Source organism: Lissotriton helveticus, chromosome 5_1 (genome assembly GCF_964261635.1).
Source record: "Lissotriton helveticus chromosome 5_1, aLisHel1.1, whole genome shotgun sequence".
Taxonomy (NCBI): Eukaryota; Metazoa; Chordata; class Amphibia; order Caudata; family Salamandridae; genus Lissotriton; species Lissotriton helveticus.
In genome coordinates this window covers 2,029,592,679-2,029,615,670 of record NC_136065.1, presented here as the reverse complement: position 1 = coordinate 2,029,615,670, position 22,992 = coordinate 2,029,592,679, and the positions used below count along the sequence as shown (strand labels likewise).

At 46.8% G+C, this 22,992-nt stretch overlaps 1 protein-coding gene across 4 annotated transcripts in view; it reads right to left on the bottom strand.

The window, feature by feature from the left end:
* The window catches only part of LOC144756206 (E3 ubiquitin-protein ligase TRIM39-like), a 230,767-nt gene that overhangs the window by 77,403 nt on the left and 130,372 nt on the right, over window positions 1-22,992 (bottom strand). The window contains exons 6-9 of one of the 4 annotated variants that reach the window (XM_078645818.1): window positions 18,009-18,029; window positions 17,893-17,919; window positions 856-876; window positions 734-760 (exon numbers count right to left, since the gene is read on the bottom strand). In XM_078645818.1, the coding sequence (XP_078501944.1) occupies window positions 734-760; window positions 856-876; window positions 17,893-17,919; window positions 18,009-18,029 (96 nt within the window). The remainder of the gene's footprint in view (window positions 1-733; window positions 761-855; window positions 877-17,892; window positions 17,920-18,008; window positions 18,030-22,992) is intronic. The other 3 variants (XM_078645819.1, XM_078645820.1, XM_078645821.1) reach the window with 3 other exon arrangements.

Genomic DNA, 22,992 nt, shown 5'->3' with positions numbered 1-22,992 from the left:
CCATGCTACACTACACCTCTACATAGCAATTTAGTCCACTCCGTACTACATTACACCTCTACATAGCACTTTACTCCACTCCGTGCTACACTACATAGCAATTTACTCCGCTCTGTGCTACACTACACCACTACATAGCACTTTACTCCACTCCGTGCTACACTACATAGCACTTTACTCCACTCTATGCTACACCACACCACTACTTAGTCCTTTACTCCACTCTGTGCTACACCACTCTACTTGACACTCAACTCCACAACTCTCTGACTCTCCCCTACACTCTGACACTCTACTCCACTCTCCAACACTTCACTTTAATCCACCCCACTCCACTCCACTAGCTTTTGCCATGCTGAACAGCATCCACTCTGATGTACAACATGGCTAAAACACATTTGCAAAGGTGAGTCCTTTTAGAATTGCCAATGCCTGCTGGAACTGGTTTATGGTGAAAGCAAGGCTTGCATCTGTTGCCAGTCGCTGCGATGATGTGGTGGCTTGGGTGGCTTCATCCCAAGGGGGCAACACCCGCTGTGCCCCAAGGGCACTTTATGTAATACGTCTTACATTAACACTTCCTTGTAACTTTCTTTGACCCCAGATGAATTATATACTCTCCCACAGCCGAATGAGCCTTGTCTGCACTGTCGTTGCCCTTCCTTTGGCTCTCAATTAGCCTCTATCCAAGATTAAGAGTTTGTGACTGTCAATATGAAAGATTTTTACTCACATGCCCAGTTTCTAATATACGCCCACTCTGAAAGTAAGAAGAAAATGATGGAATTGTAACATCAAAAGCAACATTGGCAATTAGGTTATACAAAACCATTTATTACTATTTATTAAACTTACCCCGTGCTGTAGGAAAAGTAGCTGCATTAAAAAAAATAAAGAGTTGATACATTAGATCCCAAATCATATCAGTCCAATCATACTTGTTTTCTTATTAACAATCCTTCTACACATTCTCAAAGTACAGGGTGAGGAGTAGGTACTACAAGTACTACCAACCTTAGGAGGGGCGTTGTCAAGATTCATTCACTATATTTATTTGTAAATAACCATAACAGCAATCTCACTGAGGTGGTGCCATATTTTCTCTTGGCATTGGCCAATCCTGTTGTATCTCATTGATTCAGAGTAGATAAATAATTAATTCCAGACCTCTGGTTACTAAACAGATTACTTGATAAAAGTTGGTCTCTTATTGACAGGTCAGAACCATTGCTATATGATAAGAAGAAAATATATCTAAAATAGAGTCCTCATGTCTCACTAGATTCTTTTTTTAGCCAGCTTAATTGTCTAATTTCCAGATAGATTGTCACCTTTCCATTTGCTTTATAATTCAAGCTCCTCTTAACACTTTTCTCTCACTTTGATATTTCCACGTATTTTCTAACGTTCCTCATAACAGTGAGTTGTGACAAATGAAACCATAAGCAGTACCCATTTCAGCTAGGCAGATGCATCTATTTTTTTTTCTGCCAATAGTTCTCTAAGTTCTAGTAGCTCTGACTCTGTGCACTTCACCAGTGCTAACCAGTGTTATCAAGTGCATGTGCTCTTGCCTTTAGAAATGGTAAAATAGGGTGTCCCCAATTGGCACATTTAATTTACTTATAAGTCCCTAGTAAACGGGTACTACCTGTACTGAGGGCCTGCAAATTAAATTCTACTAAAGGGCCTGCAGCGCTTAATGTGCCATCCACTTAAGTAGCCTTTTAAAACATGTTTCAGGTCAACCATTTCGACCTTGCCAATAAACCTTTGCCAGGCCTAAACCTTCCTTTTTATTACATACAAGTCAATCCTAGGGTTGGCTCAAACAACTCACAGGGTAGAGTGCAGAGTATTTAAAATGCTGGACATGCACTTTTAAGTTTTACCTGTCCAGGCAGTGAAAAACGTATATTTGTTATCTTATTACATTTAATAGGTGCTAACTTTTGATTGGGAACAGTAGGAAAGTCAGGTTTAGTCTCTACTGAATTGGAATTTAAAACATTCTTTAATAGTAAAGTTGGATTACGAGGCACACTTCTGAAAGATGGTACTTAGTCCCTCCATCCCAGGTTCCCTAACGTTACTTCAATGGTCAGCTGACTGACCTCCTATTCAAAGCTACAGGGCTTAACAAGCTCTAGAGGCCTCCCTGCAAATCTCTTCGAGTGCCCAGCTGCCCTGCTACAGTAGACCTGCCAGGGCCCTGCTGGCCTCTGCAAGAGTGAGTCCATGATCTCCAGGATGCGCCTCCTCAGGTCCTGGGCCCTTGGTTGGCATCAGAGTCCACTGCTATGGACTCAAAAGAGAAATCTTGAATTTTTGGGCTCGTTTGCATCAAGATCTCGCTGCCTGCACTAACCACCAATGAGAAATTATGGTGAACAACTCTTTGTACTACAGCGATTGCCAGCGATGACTGGCAATGCAAAATCAATACTTTTCCCCCCTTTCTCTTGCCTTCCTTTTGTAATTCATTTTACACTCTAGTAATTGCCTCTAAAATATTAACCGTTGAGACACTGTTGACTGCTTCCACATGTATCCGTGTCTCAACAGGGTTTACCGGAATATTATTAACATTAGGGTTTACCGGAATTCTTCTGTTATTTCCTTAGTTGCTTTGTGCTTTTATGCGCTATACTTACCTAAATCTTTCAAATTTTATATATTCGGTTCCATTGATTGGATTTTTGCCATTGGGGTCTCGAATAATTTATTATATTTTACTCTATCTATATATAGTTCGAATAAGATTTTTCTTGTATTGCGTTTTTGCTCTATTTCTGTATGAGTGCTGCATAAATGCTTTACACATTTCCTCTAAGCTAAGCCTGACTGCTTTTGTGCCAAGCTACCAGAGGCTTGAGCACGTTAATGAACAAGTCACTTACCTTCGGTAACAATATATCTGTAAGAGACATATATTAGTTATGGATTCCTCACCTTACAATTACCCCCAGGCGTCAGACTGGATCCAGAGAATTTTTCTTCAGCACTACCCATGCGCGTCGGGCGACTCCGCGTTTGTCGTTGGTGTTGTGGTCGCCGGAATACCGTTGCGGTATCTACTTTGACGCTGCCCCTGCGCATGGACGTCAGTTCTTTATACGACATTCCATGCCAGAAGCGCAGAGCCATGCAAGACACTGACCACTGGTGCACCAAACTAGGGCCCTGAAAGGGAGTCCCTTACCCTAGAAGTCAGTTTGCGGAACGGGGAGGATGGGTGGGGCAGTGAGGAATCCATAACTAATATATGTCTCTTACAGATATATTGTTAACTTGTTCATCTGAAAGAGACTATTAGTTATGGATTCCTCACCGTATAATAGGTACCCCAGCAATACCAACCCAGGAGTGGCTCTGCGAACTAAGTTCACACCAGAAAATCCTGGAAAAATGAACGGCCAAAGAAGCAGTCTCTCCGGACATGGCTGTCCAGGCAATAGTGGTAAGTAAACGTGTGTAATTTAGCCCACGTAGCTGCCTGGCAGATATCATGAAGGTAGACTACATGTCCCAAAGCAGTAGTTGCTGCGGTCGCTGTGGTGTAATGGACGCGCAACCCCACTGGAGGCTCCTTTTTAGCTAAGGAATAGCAGATTTTGATGCAAAGAACGACCTTTCTTGGCACCCACATTGCCACAAAGAGCTGGTCATCCACCTGGAATTATTTTGTGTGAACCAGATATAAGACAAGCGCACGTTTTGGATCCAGACGGTGGAGCCTCTCTTCCGCTTTAGAAGGATGCGGGGCGGGTAGAATGTGGGCAAAGTGATGGTCTGTCCTACGTGAAAAGAGGTAACCACTTTGAGAAGGTAAGAATTCCTAGTGCGAAGGATAACTTTGGACGAACAGAAAGAAAAAGGTTTGGAAGAATGAGTTTTAAGCTCACTCACCCTGCGAGCAGAGGGGATAGCAACCAAAAAGGCAGTTTTAAGTGCGAGAAGTCTGAGAGAACAGTTATGTAGCGGCTCGAAAGGAGCACACAAACGATAGGTTAGAACCAGGTTCAAGTCCCACTGGGGCATTATGAAAGGAATTGGAGGAAACAAGTGAGTAAGGCCCTTAAGGAAATGATTTACAATAGGGGACTTGAATAGAGAAGGCTGGTCAGGAAGCTGAAGAAAGGCCGAAATGGCTGAAAGATAGCCTTTGAGAGTGCCCAGTGCAGAGCCCTGATGGGCCAAAGAAAGAATGACTAGGAGAACCTCTGAAAGGGGGGCAAAAAGGGGATCCACAGACTCTGCTGCGCACCATGCCACAAACTTGTTCCACCTACAGGCGTACACCGTTTTGGTGGAGGAATGCCTGGCTGCCATAACCAGATAACGTAACAGACTTTGGGAGGAAGGTCGAAAGCTGTCGACTATCGCAGCTCGATCTCCACGCAATGAATTGGAGGCTGTATAGGTTCGAGTGGAGGACTGTACCCTGTTGCTGAGACAGAAGATCCTCCCGAAGAGGCAGTCTGATCGGAATATCGATGGCCATGTGTAAGACCTCGGGATACCAGACTCTCTGTGGCCCAACAGGAGCCACAAGAATGGGCATTGCGCCCGGTTGCGCTTGATGACCTTCAGCACTCTGGGCAGAAGTGGTATAGGGGGAAAGGTGTGTAGAGGACTGCAACACGAAAAGTGCCGGCTAGCGAATTACATCTTGGAAATTCCAACATGCAGAATTGCTGACATTGCACGTTCTCTTCGGCGGCGAATAGGTCTAACCAAGGCTTTCTCCACTTCCGAAAGAGACCTTGCAACACCTCCGAGTAAAGATGCCATTCGTGATCTATCATGCACCGGCAGCTGAGGTCGTCCACCCTGGCGTTCAGAGAACCTGCCAGGTGTTGAACCACCAGGGACATGCCCTGATGTTCCAACCATTTCAGAGACAAAGTGCATGACATAGGGTCCACGACCCCTACACGCCCAGTTTGTTGCAGTACCACATGACAGTGGTGTTGTTCATGAACACCTGCACTACTCTCCCTTTTACAGAAGGAAGGAATGCCTTCAGTGCAAGACGCATCGCCCAAAGCTCCAGAAGGTTGATGTGAAGGTCTCTGGTCTCCGCCAGAGACCAGAGGCCTCTGATCTCCTCCTCTTCCATATGGCAACCCCAGAAGTGATGCATCTCTCACCACTGTGAACTCTGGCTGGGGATGGGAGAGGGACCTGCTGTTGACCCAATCCCGCTTAGTTAGTCACCACTGCAATTGTCGTGCAGTGCCCTCCAAGACCAGAACACAATTTGAAAGATTCCCCCGATGCTGTGCCCACTGGAACTTCAGGTCCCACTGCAGAGCCTGCATACGCCACCTGGCATAGTCCACCAGTAGGATGCAGGAGGCTATGAGGCCCAGTAGCCTCAGGGTCATTCTGACCGAAACCCGGATAGAGGCTGAAAGATTGGATCCATAGCCCGAACTCGCTGCTTTGGAGGATAAGTCCAAAACTGTGCTGTATCCAGATCCGCTCCGATGAAAAGGAGCTTCTAGGAAGGAATCAGGTGTGACTTAGGCACGTTGACGGTGAACCCCAGCGAATGCAGGAGGTCGGTCGTAGTCTGGAGGGGGGAGACAGCAGCCTGGAGCGAGCCCGCCTTCAACAGCCAGTCGTCTAGATAAGGGAAGGCCCAATATGTGCAGATGAGCTGCGACCATCGCCAACACTTTCGTGAACACCCGAGGGGCACTGGTAAGGCCAAATGGGAGCACATTAAACTGAAAGTGATGGTGGCCTACCGTGAATCGTATGTAACGCGTGTGAGCCGGCAGGACGGGGACTAGAAAATAAGCGTCCTGCAAGTTCAACACTACCATCCAGCCTCCAGGGTTGAGGGCAGACAGGACCAGAGCCAATTTCAACATTTTGAACTTCTCCATCAGGAGGAAGCGGTTGAAGTTCCGGAGATACAAGATAAAACATAGGCCCTTGTCCTTCTTGGGCACCAGAAAGTAGTGGGAATAACAATCACAACCTACTTCTGGGGCAGGAACTCACTCAATGGCTCCCTTGGCCAAGAGAGCTATGACTTCCTCTTGGAGAAGGGCCAAGTGATCCTCCAAAATGCGATTGAATTTAGGTGGCATCGATGGAGGGGTAGTCTCGAAGGGGAGGAAGTAGCCCCTTCTTACTATCTGCAAAACCCACCTGTCGGACGTGATATTTAGTCAGTGGGGGAGTTGATGGCGAATCCTGCCGCCCACTGGCGAATGAGGCCCTTGAAAGGTCGGACTAGGATGGCTTGGAGGCTGCTGCAGAGGGGGCACTGGTGGACTGACTCGCCCGTTGGCCCCCAGACCCACGTCCCCAGCAGTGCAGAGGCTGGACAGCTTGCGTAGGCCTGTGGCTCTGGACGAAATGTGGCGGGACACCCCTACGGTAGCCACGAAAGGGGCGAAAAGCAGACTGTGCAGGGCAAGAGGCGGAAGCGTGGCCCAAGGAACTGGCCTTAGCCCTGGAGTCCTTAAAGCCCTCGAGCGAGTTGCCTACTTTGTTGCAAAACATGCGGCGGCCAACAAAGGGCATGTCCAAAAGTGTAGCTTGGACATCACCCGAAAAGACAGTGGACCTCAACCAGGCGTAGCGTCTCAGGGCTACTGACGTTGAAATGGTCCTGCCCAGCGAGTCGGCGGTGTCCAGCCCACATCTTATGGCGAACTGCACTGTGTCTCTCCCTTCGGCAATTGCACAGGAGAGCACGGCCTGAGCCTCCTTCGGACACTGTGGCAGCACCTGCACGACCGTGTCCCATACAGAGTGGGAGTGACGGCCCACGAGACATGTGGTGTTCACCGAACGCAGTCCTAAGCTGGAGGAAGAAAACATCTTCCCAAGGAGGTCCAGTTTCTTGGATTCACTATCAGGTGGTGCGGTAGTGAATGCACCCTTGGACGTCGAGGCTTGGACCACCAAGCTCTCAGGAGTAGGGTGTTAGGAGAGGAAAATGGGGTTACCCGGAGCCGGGCGGTGGTTTGGGCAATCATCCTATCCACAGGAACTCTTGTATTGGGCTTGGATCAAGTGCCCAAAAGGATGTCTGTGAGGGCCTCATTGATAGCAGCAGCAGCAGCTCCGAAGAGGCCGCTGCCGGTTGAAGCACTTCGGTCAGTGGTTAGTCCTAACCGCAACTGCTCAAGGTTGAAGGCCTCAGCTGCCCTATGCAACACCACTGAATATGATGCACCCTCCTCCGCAGCCACAGTAGGGGGAGAAAGCCGGCCAATGTCTGGAGAAGTGTCCAGACTACTGGCCTCACCCAACTCCTCTCTCCTGTCTGGTTCATCCAACAGGTCTATCAAAGGGTCCACAGACCCCACCCAGTCCTCCTCACACTCCTCTGGTAGCCACTCAGGGCGATAGAGAACACCAGGAGAGAAAAGGGTACAAAAGTACCAGGAACAAGTGTAGAGGTGCACTACCCCAGTAGTCTGTTTCAGTAACAACGATTGGTCATTTTCTTTTTTTGAAAAAGGTTCTTTATTTAGTATTCCAACAGATTTGTGCAACAAGCCTCAGCCAACGTGTTTCGTTCAAGGAAATTGAACTTCGTCAGGGTGTATATTTGGTCTGAATGGTTAGAGTAGGTTCCGAAGTAAAAGGTCTTGTCGGACTTGCCCGTGTTCATATGAAGGAGAGGTCACGTATAAGTTGGTGACTCCATAGACCGAATGTGCCATTATGATAAGGACCCAAGAGATATGTCTGTAGCAGTGGAAAACCTGTGCTCCTTCCTCGTATCGCCTTCGGATTAAGTTCCCCATATGAACACGGTCGAGTCAGACGAGGCCTTTTACTTTGGAACCTACTCTAAGCATTCAGACCAAATATACGCCCTGCCAAAGTTCAATTTCCTTGAACGAAACGCGTTGGCTGAGGTTTGTTGCACAAATCTGTTGGAATACTACATAAAGAACCTTTTTTAAAAAAAGAAAAATGACCAATTGTTGTTACTGAAACAGACTGTTGGGGTAGTGCACCGCTCCACTTGTTCCTAACACAACCAGCGGAGGGGGTAGAGGTTTCTCCACTGGATCCGGAGGTGTCACAAGGTTGACCAGTGCTTATCGGGATCCAGGCCTCGATCCCTTGTTACACTGCTGCACCAGAGCTGAAGCCGCTAGCATCGAAGGCCTAGAGGCCCCAGCCTAGTCCGTGTTGCCTGAGGGCGTACTGGCAGAGTCGGGCTGCCCAAAAATAAAGGGGATGGCTTCGTAAAAACTACGAAGATGGGCAGGGGTCGCCCCGGCCTCCGGAAAGGGAGGGAAGCCCAGAGCCGACCTAACAGGCTCCGCGGGCAGAGTCAGATGACTACCGTCAGCATCTCGGGTCGCGTCAGCCGACGGGCAGGGAGAATGCAAAGATCGACTGTGCTTCTTCTCGTTCTTTTTGTGCTTTGACTTACTCAAAGACGAAGACTTCGTTGAGGAGTGGTGATGACGGCTTCATGACTGGTTCCACGACCTTGATCGGCACGGAGCGTACTGCCGGGCCGCTAGAAGCTTTCGGGACCGCTCCCGTAAAGACTTCATGTCCATGGTCGGCAGTCGGAGCACGACTTCGGTTCGTGGCCACGTTCCAGAGGCACACAAGATGGGGGTCCATCACCAGCTTGTAGCAGGAGCCACAAAGCTCGAAACCCGTCCGCCGAGATGACATCCCTGTGCACCAAGAGTCGAAAGACTCGAAAAAAGAAATCGACAAAAGTCGCAAAAAGTGACTCACGGTACCGCTCTCTCCGAATCTGCGCTGGCTGGTGCAGAAAAAGAAATAACTGGCTTCAGTGCGCAGGGGTAGGCCTCTAAGTAGAAACTGCAACATCATTCCGGCGACCACGACGCCATCGGCAAACACGGAGTCGACCGATGACACCTACCATCATGCAGGGGTACTGCTGAGACAAATTCTACGGAGCTAGTCTGATGCCTAGGGTTAATTCTAAGGTGAGGAATCCATAACTAATATTCTCTTTCAGATATAGTATCTTTTTGTGGTTGTTGCTTGAGCAGGGTTTCATCCTCCTCAAACAATAACTCAATTTCTCACAGTAGTGGAAACAGAAGTCCCGAAGACTAAGGAATCAAAGTACCTGTTCCATTTTTTCTATGTTTAGAAATCAATACAGACCAGGTAATAGATTCCTTTTCATTCTATAAGTGTAAATAAGGAAAAAAGGGAGAGTCCAGGTGATGGAGTTTGGGGTTATTTAGCAAACACTAGACCTTCCACAGTGCAGTTGGTTTGTTAGCAGCACCACCTCCACTGAATAAGTTGCCATACTGAAAGGTTCTTCAGTGGTCAGTTTTTCCACACACCTGGCAAGAATGGATGTGATAGCAGGTCAACCATCCCAAAGAGGGTGTCTTTTTTTCAGTAAAAAACACTACTGTCCCTGATGAACTGGGGAGGTATTATTCTTTGTTTGGGACCATCATGTTTGACATAGACGGACCGGACAGATACAGCTTTGAAGGACTTCCTTAAATTCAATGATTTTTTAACACCATGTCCACCAGTGCGTGCTGATGAGGAAAATCTTACCAATAACAAAGCGATTGGCTTTGTTGCTCCGACACCTAAATAAGGCTGTAACTATTCAAAAAGATTTTAGATATTTGTCTGTTTTCTTATCTTTAAATAAAGTATTGCAAACGTTTCCCATATATTCTCTCAAACGTGGCTTGTACCTTTCACTGTCACATCATCAGTGTTGGTCATGGACTCGGGCCTCTGCAGACACATCTGCCTGCGAGAAGGCTGTCTGGTCTGGTCACAGCACACCATGTCATGCGCACTCCAGGGCTTCACCAAGCGACTCAAAGCCCTCTCTCATACGTTTGGCTGTGGTCATTCATAAACCAACTTTCATTTACAAGATGTATTTTATTTAAACTAGTACAGGTGTCTCAGTCGATCACGACCTACCAGTAGCTCCCAGACACCTTCCAAGTAGATGACAGATTTGAGTTAATTTTAAAATGAGCACCGGGTCACATGTTTCTTTTAAAGTTAAGGGAAGTCTGTGTTTACTTTACATTATTATCATCAACAGCCTGCAGATAGCACAGCCTGGTAATGAGCAGTGCTCAGTCAAATTTATGGGCCAAGCTGAGTCACAAAGGTGAAGAATGGAAGTATATTACTCTTAAATAAAAGTCTATGTTAATAAAATATTGGAGCGTGAGAACAAAATTATGTTTCTGAATTCTTTTACATGGGAAAAAATGTGAATGAAAAGTTACCTTAACAATTAACTTTTCATGTTTATTTGCTCCCATTTCAAATTGTCCTATTAAAAAACAGCAGGCCGTTTGCTCCTAATGGCAAGTAGACACTGTGTCAAGCCATATTATAACTGAAACAAGAAACATCAGTGCCTCAATGTCAGTATATGAGTTACCTTATAAAAACTCTGATTGTGATAGTTGGATACAGGCATAGTTATTATCAGTGTTGGTACCCAGCATTTGATCTTCATGACAAATCTTCATTGTGCAATGTATGGGGGATAAGTTCAAGATAAAGACCCCGATAATCTGCCCACTGTTTCCACATCTTCGAGTGTTTCTGGGGCCATCCCTGAGCCTTAAAAATTGGTATTTCTAACCCCATGGAAAAGTCAAGGCCCTGTTTCCAAGCTCCAACGGATGGCGGGGAGGCCGCTTTCCAAGCCCTAGCGATGTCCCGCTAGCCAGACAAAGTCCCAGATATAACAAATGACGTTTGTACCTATTGCCACCAAAGCCCCCAGTAATATGGAGCATGACCAAGCGTGGCGAATGGAGAATGTCGCACCCAAACACTTCAGCGAGACAAGTCAGCACCATATAACAAAACCTCGACAGGACAGTGCACTACCATACCGTGTGAAGGAGAGTGCCCTCTGCAATTCCGCAGAGCAGACAGAGAGGGGATGAAATCATTCCGGCTCATCAAATCCTGTAACGGGTGAAGTACACCCAATGGAGGTATTTAAATTGTGTGAGGCGAAGGGGCGCAGCACAGGCCGCTTGGGGACTCAAGAGCCTCAACCCAGTCATCCTTATCTAGTGGACCAATATCTTTCTGCCGGAAGTCTCTAGTCTTGTTGAATGTGGTGTGGCTATTGGTCACCAATGTGCGGTATATTGCTGTAATTTGATGTGCACCCATTTCTCCCATGAACACCTTGGACTTGATAGGGTTGAAGTCTACAAAGTCATGAATATCATCCTGTCATGCTATGGAGAGGGAAAATATATGACGGAATTGGAGGTATCTGTAGAATTGCGACCGGGGCTTGTCGCATTCGCATTGCACTCCCTAGAAGGATTTCAGGATCTGGCCAGGGAGGATCGCCCCAATCGTTGAAATACCAATGGCATCCCAGCCCACAAAACCCTGCAGCCTGAACAGTTGTGGTAAGAGGGCATTGTGCCAGAGAGGGGTTTCCTTAGTCAGTCTGCCCCACCATCCCATTCTACGCAGCGCTTGTCGCCATGTTATAAAGACCGTCCTAGTTGCAGGTGGTAGCGATTTAAGTGTCGAGCTTGAGTACAGGATTGTGTGTAGTGATTTAGTATCCATTAAACAGCGCTCAATCACGTAGAAGGGTCACGTCCATCGCCATACCACCAGATGAGGAGAAGTGAAGCGACACGATCTACTTGGACGTCTGGAGTCGCAAGACCCCCACAGTATGTGGAATGGAAGCACATTCTTAGTGCTACACGTGCAGAGCCCCCACCCCAGAGGAAGTGACTAAGGACGGCATTCAACTGTCTGAACCATATAGGTGATATTGGGTAAGGGCGGTTCTGGAGTTTGTAGAGGAGATGGGGCAAAGAGACCATTTTAAAAATGGCCGATCTACCAATAAGTGATAATGGCAAGTGGGACCAGAACCTGTTCTTTAACTTGGGTCAGTAAAGGGGCCAGATTCTTGTCCCATTAGATGGATTGAGATGCCGACAGAACACTCCAAAGTACTTAAACCCATCTGGAACCACCATCACCTTGCTCGTCCAAGCCCCGAGCTTCTAGTCTTCCGGACATCTAGTCTTCCTGCACTGAGTCAGACAGGGACTTCGGAGGCATGTCAGCCAGAAGCAGGTGAATGGTGGCTTCAGGGAGGGTCTCCTGTGGGGCATATAAATCCATAAAATAGTCAGCAAAGCTGGCCGCAATTCGTGCACGGTCAGTGAGTACCTCGCCCGCAGGGCTAAGAACTCCGGGGAGAATCAATGGGTCGAAGTGTCTGCTGACAAAGGCGGTGTAGAAGGGCACTGGACTCATCCCCCCGCTGATATATCTGGCTACGCAGAGCAAGCCACTACGTTTCGGTTTTGTCCAACAAGTCACTGGCGCACCGCTGTTGCGACATGCTGAGTTGACGGCTGATCGCGCCACTATTCTTGTCCCTACTCTTTTGGTCCAAGTCAAGGAGTTGGGCCTCGGTGCGTACCTTTTTTTCATGGTGTTGCTTACGTCGTGCAGTGCAAAAGGCAATGTCTGCTCCCCTTAGTGTTGGCTTCATAGCTTCCCACCGGATCCAGTGGAATCGAGTGTTCAAGGTTGGTGGTATGCATCTGCTGGCTGTACTTTTCATCTTGCAGGAGCCATGGCGAGAGCCACCAGCGGCAGCGCCTGGGGTCTAAGCGCATCAGTAATGCTGCTGGGGAATGATCTGACAAGCCCTGGGGCAATATTTCTACTGTCTCAATACTGTTGAGGTGGGGAGCGGAGATGAGATACAGTAAAGTCGAGAAAACAAGTCATGAACACTCGAGAAATATGTGTATCCATGCTCGGACGGGTGTAGTTTCCGCATGATATCTACCTATCCCATCCCTTGGGTCCATATATGGAGTTTCGATTTGCGCACGTCAGCCCGCTGTCCTACACTACGCCACCTGTCTGTCAGTGGACACATTACTTCATTCCAGTCTCCACGGCTATCGCCAATCCCTGTGGAATCTCTGCCCAGAGAGACATCAAGTGCTCCATTAAGTTCCACGACAAGGGTGGGGGGGCACATACACTAGCAAGAGTAAGGCATTTGCCATATAATGTACCCATCACCACTATGTATCTTCCCAGGGGGTCTGACCAGATCTTATCATGGACTAATGGTACCCTGCGATGGATTAGGACCGCTACCATCCGAGACCCTCTAGTGAAATCAGAATTGAAGGTCTGGAGAAAGCCAAAGCTTGCAAGACATGACATCTTGTTTCCCAACAGTGAGCAATAGGATATCGTTTTTGTAGCGCTTGGTGGAGTATGGCTCCCCTTTTAATCTTGTCCAGCAAGCCACGGACATTCCTGGTAATAATATTCAATCCCCGCGTCTGGGTTTCTGTCATGTCGGTTGTCTAATGTGTAAGTGATACGTGAGAATGTAAGCTAGCAAGTGGGTACCATGATGTGATCAGATTCTATACATGAGATGAATAATTGTGGCACTGAAAATCAACATGAACTTCTCAATAAATCCCCCATACCTCAGTTTTGAAGCATCTGTTGTGGCAAGGTGAGCGTCCCGCCCCCAATGGGGGGTAGGATCCACTCCCATTAAAGCGGCTTCGGGACCACTGAAATGTACATGCATACTTAGCCCAATTTCACTCAGCCATCAAGTTAGGTGTATAATATATACGGCTCTGCCAGCATGAGTTAGGATGATGTAGAAGTTTGTTGACCCTCCACTACACGTCTACGAGAGTTACTGAGAGTCTTGGACCTTCTCTTAGACCGTGACCAGCGTTGGTGTTTTCCACTGATCCTGGGAATGTCCTGGCCGCGACCTCCTGATGAGGTGTTGGAGCCTATTCCAGGGGGAGCATAGGCCTTCAGTTTTATCGCTTCATCTGTCCAGATGAACACCTCTTCCGGTGACTTAAAGAAGTAGGTCTGTGATGGATAGGATACACGCAGGCTGGCCGTAAAAAGTAGAGAGTATTGGATTTTCAGCTCCGTCAGATGGGCCTTGGCCTCAACAAATGATTTTCTGCTCTGTTGGACCACTCTAGTTTAGTCTGAGAAGATCATGATGGGCTAAGAGGCGTAGATGAGGGCCCCCCTCTCTGCATGGCCTGTTGTACAATCACGTCTCTGTCCGTATAGTTAAGGAATCGGGCAATAATTGGCCGGGGACGTGACGATGTGCACGTCCGAATATAAAGCAGGTAGACAAGGAGTCAGCTGAGAGCCAATCTGTAAGCCATTTGGGAAGGAAGTCAAATTGTTTTCGTAGCCCTCAGGGAAACCCACAAATCGGAGGTTATTCCTTTGAGTTCAGCCTTCTGAGTCTTCCACTCTCGCTGCCAGGCAGCATGTTAGTGACTCCAAGCTGAACATCATCTTTTGAAGGGTTCTCACTGCATCTTCGGTTGGAGAAATCCGCAATTCTATTTCGGTAATACTCTGCACCGCATTGCGAAGGTCTTGCAGAAAAAGCATAACGTCTGAGCCGACCGCACTATTTTTGGCTTTTTTTAACATGTCACTGGACAGGGTGATAGCTGCCAGTAGCGCTGCATTGCCGGGTAATGTAGTCGCTACATTCTCGGGGCCAGGCGGGAGGGCCCCCTGCGCCGGTGTACTTGTCCATTGTGGATTGTATGGATGTGGCCCCCGGTGGTTTATCTTTAGCCATTGTGGCGGGCCCTAGGGAAGATATCACAAAGTATATATCCTTGGCAGGTCTAATGTCGGTAGGTGGCTGTAGCTCCGCTGGTTCCGTCGAGTCTCGCCAACATGCGCTCAGGCGTGGCAGCCGGGGAAGGGTACCACACCCACGAGCCGCATCCGGGCCTAGCCTGGCCGCGTCTGCAGGTGGGGACCCCCTGCTCCCCCTAATGGGTGTCTCCGGCCCCCGCGTTCTGATTACAGCATGTGCTCCTGCCTGTGTCTATGATACGCCCTGGTAGTCCTCAGCGTTGGGCCAAGCCACGGCGCCTCGCCAATTGTGGTCGCACTATAGCGCTACATGGTCGTCTATGGGTGATTCACTGCGCTATATTCACAGAGTTGTGTAGGTGCCTTTTCCGCTATCTTCTCCTCCTGGAATGCTTGTTGTTGGGCACAAGGCTGCAGTGCCACAAGGCTAGTGGGGCACCCCACTCTGTGTATGTTTGGCGGTTCAAGGACACCTCAGGGTAATAGGAGGTGCACCAGGCCCCTCACTTGGTAGCAACAGTGGGAGAAATATCAATAGGCCCAGCGCATTCACCGGTGAATGGCGTGGTCTCTGGGGCTAGATCGGCCTCCTCCGGTCACACCTATACTGTCTCCTGGGCTGGGACCACGTGTTGCAGGCTGGCCACGCTCTACAGCCGCTCAGTGGATTGGGGCTTAATGGGTACTGCAGCATGACACGACCACCGAGCTTCGGGACGTTTGGCACCCTCTTGGCTCCAAGATGTCCCCAATATCATCATTGCGGCTCCATCCAGGCAGCAAGTTCAAATGGCAGCGCAGCCCATTCAGGGAACTCCAGCCGGGCCAGAGCCCACCAGGCCGTATCGACGGTGCGGCATGAGTAGGCCCCTGAGGTCCGATCCGGGCGCTAGCCACTGGGATTGTGTTCCCGGCCTCGCCCCAATCGCAGCTCTTGTGGAGATCCTACGCGGCCTGCAGCAGTAGGGAAAGACTCACCTCACTCCAGTCGCTCAGACAGGCTGGTCGCGGACCGGGCCACCTGACCTCACCCCATCATCGCTCTGAGGGTCAGAGTATGAGGGGCATCACGGTCCGATGTGACCAATGAGTTTTTGGGGCATCCAGCACCCACCAGGTAGGAGCACACAGCCCCAAGGTGTCTCCCAGATCGCTGGGTGTCTGCGGCTCCGTCCGGGCTGCATTCAGGCTACGACCCGAGTAGGCTGCCGAGGTCCAATCCAGGCACCGGCAACGGAGGTTTGTGTTACCAGCCTCCCTCCAAGCACAGCCCCCGGGGAGATCTCACGCCGGCTGCTACAGCAGGAGGCGACTCACCAGGTCTTCAGGCCATACTGCGAGTCTTTCGGTAGCGCGCCAGCACGCCAGGTACGCCCGGGCGAGCACACTAACCACAGCCTGTCCACGGCTGCGGCCGCCTAATTGGGTCAACCGGAGCCCCGAGGAGGTACCCAGGCGGTTCTGAGGTTTCTTCAAGCCCCGCAGAGGATCAGATTAGCTGCAGATGCATCGATGTGGCAGGACTAATGTAGAATTTCGGTGGGCTATTGGAGCTACTCTAAGGTGCTTGTGCCAAGTTGGACCACCAGGCCACGCCCACTGTCTTTCTCTATTTTTTATTAAGTCAAATACGCCTTAATGTTTTATGACGGTACAAAAGGGGGTGGTACAAAAGGGGGTGGTGATGGACGGAGCATCTGAACCAATCAAATACTCACACCCAGTCAACAGATCTGGGTTTAATCCATCACCGTTCTTTAGCCCACTCTGCCACCCCAGTTCAGACATGGCCATATGCAAATCAGTCTGACCCTGTGCCTCATGGGAACAGTCCAGCCCGAACTGCCAAGCCATGCCTTCCCTGGACCGGAATCAAGCTTCCTAGGACCGGTTTCTGGCATTACAGTGTTTGATTGGTTCAGATGATCCGTCCATCACCACCCCCTTTCATACCACTTAATGTTTTATGAAGCATTTTTATTCACTTTAAATACTTCCCATTTAAACAAATGTATTTTTCTGTAAAAAATATGGCACCATGTCTACAGGCGACTGGGAGCAAGATGCTTGGTGTTTGTAAATGTGACACTTGGAAATGCGAGAAAATTTAAGTGAGGAGTTTTATGTAATCCATACAAAGTTAACTCTTCAGTTTAATTTTCTCGATACAGTGCCATATTTATAATTGAAAAATACAGCCATTATTTTAAGTTGTAGAAATTTGAAGACCAGAAAAAGGTTCCATATTCTCAAAATGTTTAGGAGAACATATTTCTGCACTTGATACTTCTTCTATTTGTGTTATGCATGTATGGCAAAAGGTAGGCCCTGTGCTACAAGAACATACAACACAGTCTCTCAGTAACCCATACATATCACATTTATATGCAACCATGTTCAAAAAGCCCCAAAGATCATACACTCAATGACACACATGGCAGGCCTGTCATAGTGCCGCTAATCAAAGTATTTTAAAAAACCATAGCATCTGGCTCTGTGGACATTAGGCTTTAAGTCAATTAAACTGGGTGTCTGGCACCAATGCTGGAGTTGCTTAGCCTCCAGTAGCCACCAATGACTTTCAATGTTCACACGTAGCTCTCACTACAGAAATGGTCGGACGCCCCTGGCCTAAGGTCTGAGCTTCAGAATAAACATTCACCCAGGGTTGGAGCATACTGACTGAACTGCTAATCTTAAAATCCCAAACCATATTAGCTTGGGTAAAGTAATCCCAATGACAGTTCTGTCTAGTTATATGAGATCATGTAACCAATTTCTCTCCCTTTTTCCTTTTGTATGCCATTTGCAATAGTTTTAATCCAACCTCTGAATAACAAAGTTATCCACTCACGATATTGGATTTAAATTATTTTACATGATTATAATTTTTTAATTCCCCGACAGGTAACATTAACAGTTAGATTTAAAAACAATAAAAGAAGCATCGCTTTTGGTAACTCATTGATAAAGATCCAAATTCAGACACTATTTAAGAGCCAATATCAAACCTTGGACCAGATAATTAAACAATTCTGCCAGCAAGCATATGATTATATTAACTCCTCTAAGAAAACACAAGAGTCCTAGAGGTCGAAGTCATAAGTGCTGATGAGTTTAGGTAATACCAGCACAGAACTCCTTTGAAACCCCACGTGGTACTGTAACCCATGGCTTCACAAGTACTACAGCACCACTGTGTACAAGGATTTTACTCACATTTACCAGGTTTGATGTATCTTTTCTCTAAATGTAAGAAAAGAAGAGAGGGTATGTGAAATTAGATAAGGTAAATAGAATACGTGACACTATTTCATATTCTTTATCAAACTTACCCAGTTCTGCAGGAAATGCTTCTGTAATAATAAAACAGATAATGGTAGTTTAGATCCCAAATTATATTAGAGCCTTTTCAATATATCTTATACCTTTTCAGTCAAAGTTCAATTCTATTTACACATGTTTATTTCACAAAAATAGTGGATTTGAGTTAAAAAGTATCTGCCAGTTAACATTGATAATACTATTAAAAAAGTGATAAAAACTGGCTCGCAACACAAACAATATCACAATTTAGATTTCTTATGAGGGAAAGTGTTGAGTTCAAAGACCACTAAAACAGAACTGTTGGCGAACTGGGGACATAGTTGACACCAGACTCTCTGGAAAAACAACAAAACTTTAAAGCTTATGACCATGAAGGAGTGGAGTCTTCAGTAAGTTTGACCCCACATGTAATCTCCACATTGCAAGAGACCAGAACCAATCTTTACTTGTCCTCTTTACCAAGTGCCCATTTCTTTTTTTAGAGAATCGAAAATGTACAATGAAACAAGAAGGCTCATTGAAGCAAGATGTGTATCCCATAATAACATCTTCACAGTTCTACACACTAATGATGTCACTTGTTTAAGTGTGATATTGACTGCTTGGTTTGGTTGTTACGGGACAGAAATTATGTCACTCAACAGCGAGATTGAGGCATTTATCAGGAAAGCCGGGCAGGAGGTAAGCAACCTGCAGCACCTCAAGGTCCTCACAACTGAATTCCCTTTAGAACCAGCCGCACAACATGGGTCCACGTTCCATGGAAGTTTTATGTGCTAAACCCAATACCTCCTTTCCCTTTCAGCAATAAAAAAATGAAACAGAAACAATGAAGAGCACAAGAAAACATACTCACTACAAGGCTGAGAGAACAGAGAAAACAAGTAGTTGACAAAGGAAGTAAGGCAAACACCTGGAAACAATTTAACGTGTAGGACGAGGAAACCCTACATAGTGTGAAGTTTGTAAACTACTACCATAATGGCCCATACAATCAGACACTATCTCAATCTTATCACCTGGTGTCAACCTGTCTTTATTCTAGGCATGACAATCACTGGTACACATGGCTTGAGACATTACGCATCCAACATGCACTGGAGAAGAGTATCTAGATTTTCCATCAGACTTCCACTACAAATTCCAACGGGGTACATGGGCGTCAGCGGGGGGGGGGGGGGGGGGGGGGGGGGGATTGCGGGGGGGGACAAGGAGGGGCGCTTGCCCCCCCCTGGAGGGACCCTCCTTGCCCCACCTGCGAACACCCATGAAAACCGTGACTTCAAGACGGGGTTCTCACTAGCTTTCCTCTCCTTTCTTTTATTTGCTTCCCTGTGAAATGGATCCAAAAGATAAAGACACTTTTGCAGGAAATGTCATATTTTTCTGACATTTTAATTCCGAAGTGCAGCATTGGGAATAAAAGGCAAAAAATATGAAAAATAGATAAATAACTAAATAAAGTAAGACAGAGTGGTAGCAAACTGGCCAAACCGATTTTATTCACACTATTTTTGTTTTCTTGCCTTTGTTTTCCCTGGACTTGGAACTAGTGCACCAATGCTGGAGGTACTACAATGTGTGGATTGGAAAACAAAATGTGTGCTGCGGCTCTGCGTCCAGGGACGTGGTCTTTTTACCCTACAGCTTACGTTTTGTAAGGATATAAGCAATGGCCATTGAATTGGGTCCATTCAGGGCCCTGTAGTCGTGTCCTTAACTTTTCAGGCAAAAGCACTCACTGATTTCTGAATAGTGAGTGCAAAAGAATTAAGGTAACAATGTTGTTCCTGCTTACATTTCCCATGGTTTGCTAAATTTTGCATTCCCTAGAAGTGTTTGCTTTTTCCAGGATGTTGTTACTTTTTTTTTTGTAGGCCGCATATTGCTCGTCTAGTGTGTAATTTAAATTGAGCCGCATCCAGGTGTTTATAGCGGGCAACAATTGGGTTGTAGTTGAAGAGAGTGGGAGTTTTTCTCAGTGGGGCAGTACGGTGTTCAGTGGGGAAGAGGATGTGGCACTATGGTCAGAGCTGCTGAATTTGGAACTGGGAACCAGGTTAAGCCTTAATAACCAGTCCACCAGACCACTCTCCTGCGAGAGCACAATCACATGCTAGACCTTAGAGGGCTTCGCAACACCTTAGAAGTCCTGGTGTCTTCGGACCAGCAGGTGGACCCTAGCATGACAAGTGTAGGTTAACCTTCAAGTCTTGTCCACCACTATCCATACTGAAGTTCACCTCCAGTCTTGCGGGCAGGCCTATGAAGCAGCACACACTAGAACAACAGTCACTGAGGTCACAGGACCCTTGAGAACGGCCAGCTCTAGGCCAGTGCAACCAGTGTGACCTCACCGGGTGCTGACCTTAGGTGGAGGCATCATGTTTGCAAGTATATTATGGTTTTAACGCTTGCTCCCTCCTTCCTGGACTCCAGGAATTTTCGGCAACAATAAAAATGTCACGATGACTCTGGTGATTAATGTTCTTCCTAGAGAGAGATCAGAATTTTGTCTAGTGGAAGTTTTGACTCATGGAAAGGTAGCTCAGAGGGTTAATGTACCGTCTGCAAAGAACTTGCGCCATGCAGATCACAAAGTGCACATAATGTAAATAGGTCAGTGGGCTAGTGCTTTTGTCAGAGAGATCCTTTTGTTACTTGCAGTTTATAAGTTAAAATCCCAACTTAGAACAGTGAGCTATCAACTGTCATCTAAGAGCTGCATACAAACTGCAAGGTATAAATTAGAGCATTATTTCCCCTCCCCCCCAGTCTTTGATTATCCTAATGTCCCAAAAAGTGTTCTTTTGGACAGAGATCAATTCTGATTATTAAGGAGAACCCCCAACCATGGTATTACGTTTTAAATTATGGGTATTGTCTTTCTCCAGACAAATCACTATAAAACTATATGGGCTACTAGTATGGTTGTCATGTGACTCCTACACCTTGTAGTCCTTAGTCTTATGTAACATTTTCTATACAGTGATTTACACACATATTGATTGTCTCTGTGTAATGTGTGTGATGTAAAGTGCTCTGACACCCTACAATGGTATGAGTGGCACTGCAAATCAAATTAAATGCATCTGAGAGACAGTGGTTATGGAAACTTGGGGGGCACAGTTAACCCCTTGCATTCTGATGACGGCCCCCAGCCATTGGGGGGGGACTAACAAACATTAATGCACAGGACACCACCAGTGCTATGGCTGGCCCTGCCCTTGAGGCCAGTCTGCCTCACCCATAGGTACCTCCATTGGCCTTGTTTCAGCAGTAGTAGCTGCAACTCACCAGGGATTGGCAATGCAGGATTTGCACGCACACCAAACTACGTTCGCAAACTTACAGTCATCCGGCTTCATTCACAAGCACTTTTAACATGTGCTGCCTGCTGTGAGGCCACTGGAATTAATTATGCAGCAAAGGATGACAACATTATGCCATAGTGTTGACTAAATTATGCATAAAAAAAAGGCTGCAGAGTAATGCAGTATATTTTCAGATATTTTATTATTTTGACGTCTGTACACATGCTAAGAGTCTCTGGAAAGATTTTGCCTTATTAGTACCAGTGTAACATACAAACGCAGCAGTGAGAAAGGTGACCAGTCAACCTTTACAATAGGCCATCCACGCCGCAGCAACACAAGTCACATTTTATATTAACTTTTGATATGTTTGAGCTACGAACAATTTATTAGTTTAAATGGTCAGATCAGGCAGCAGATCTTGCATTATGAGGCAAATATGGCAGAGCTATAATTTTAGAGAAAACATTTGCAAACTAGGATATTTTGCCATTCATGTTTGAACTGCTGTTGTGGAAAAAGAGAGCAGTGCTGATGACAGAAACTCCATGGCTCGGAGACAAATGGCTTGTGTTTCCACATTTTATCGTATTTGGTACATTCTGTGATTAGAAGCATATCCCACTTTGTGAATATATTTTACGGTCAATAACTCATTATAACCTTAAATAATCATGTGTATCCATTGGTTGAAGAAACTGAGCAGTGAAATGCCAAACAAATACTAAAAATTGGGATGTCTGCGCATTCTGGCCACACCTCTGGCTCCACACAAAGATCCAATCCTTGGTTATTATCCCCCCCTTTGATTCTCCGCCCACTGTTCCCCTACTTTTTTCCCCCCACTTCGACCACTGTGTAAGACTCAGCATCCCTGGACCTGTGATGTGCCGCTGCTGCGGGCGCCGCATGTGCCACACATTTACGGTGCCGGGCTTCCGCATAAGGGAGCTGGCCATTATTGTATCCCTAAACGTGGGCACGTTGTCAGTTTACATTGACGACACGTAGCGGGACTCTAAGTTTCTTTTTAAAAATGTAGCTAACATTTGGACCTATACATTTTATTTTGTATAAATTAATGGATTGTGTGTAAAATGTAGCACTGCCCGGGGAATTCTAGTAAAGGGAGCACCCATTGGCGAATCACTAGAGTTTGTGATTGCTGCATTATTTATTACTAACTTTGACGTTGTGCTTTAAATTTGGATAAAAGTTATCATGAATTCTAGCACCAAGGAGCCAATATTGGTAAATATGTGTGCTACAAATAATCCCTAACATACACTGTGCATACAGTATATTTAATCTGGTGCTTTAATCATAGGCTGTTTTAAAGTATTCTGATGAAAATCGAATCGTGCTGAAGACAGCCTTGATTGGTGTTGGATCAAGGACCCGGAAGTCTGCACACCTAGCAGACCGAGATAAAGCACCTTGTCAGAAAGTTTAGCGTTTTCCTACAGGTGGTGTTTGTTGGCCTGTGGCAGGGTCAGTCACATGTCCTGGACTCCTGGCATTTAATTGAGTCTATCCCAGTTCTGCGCCTCAGTGTTTCTTATGCCCCACCTGGCACACATCATGTCGGAGGATGGTGATGACGTTAACATTTTGCCCCCCCCCCCCCCCCCCCCGGAAAAATTTCTGCGGATGCCCATGAACGGGGAAGGATCAATCA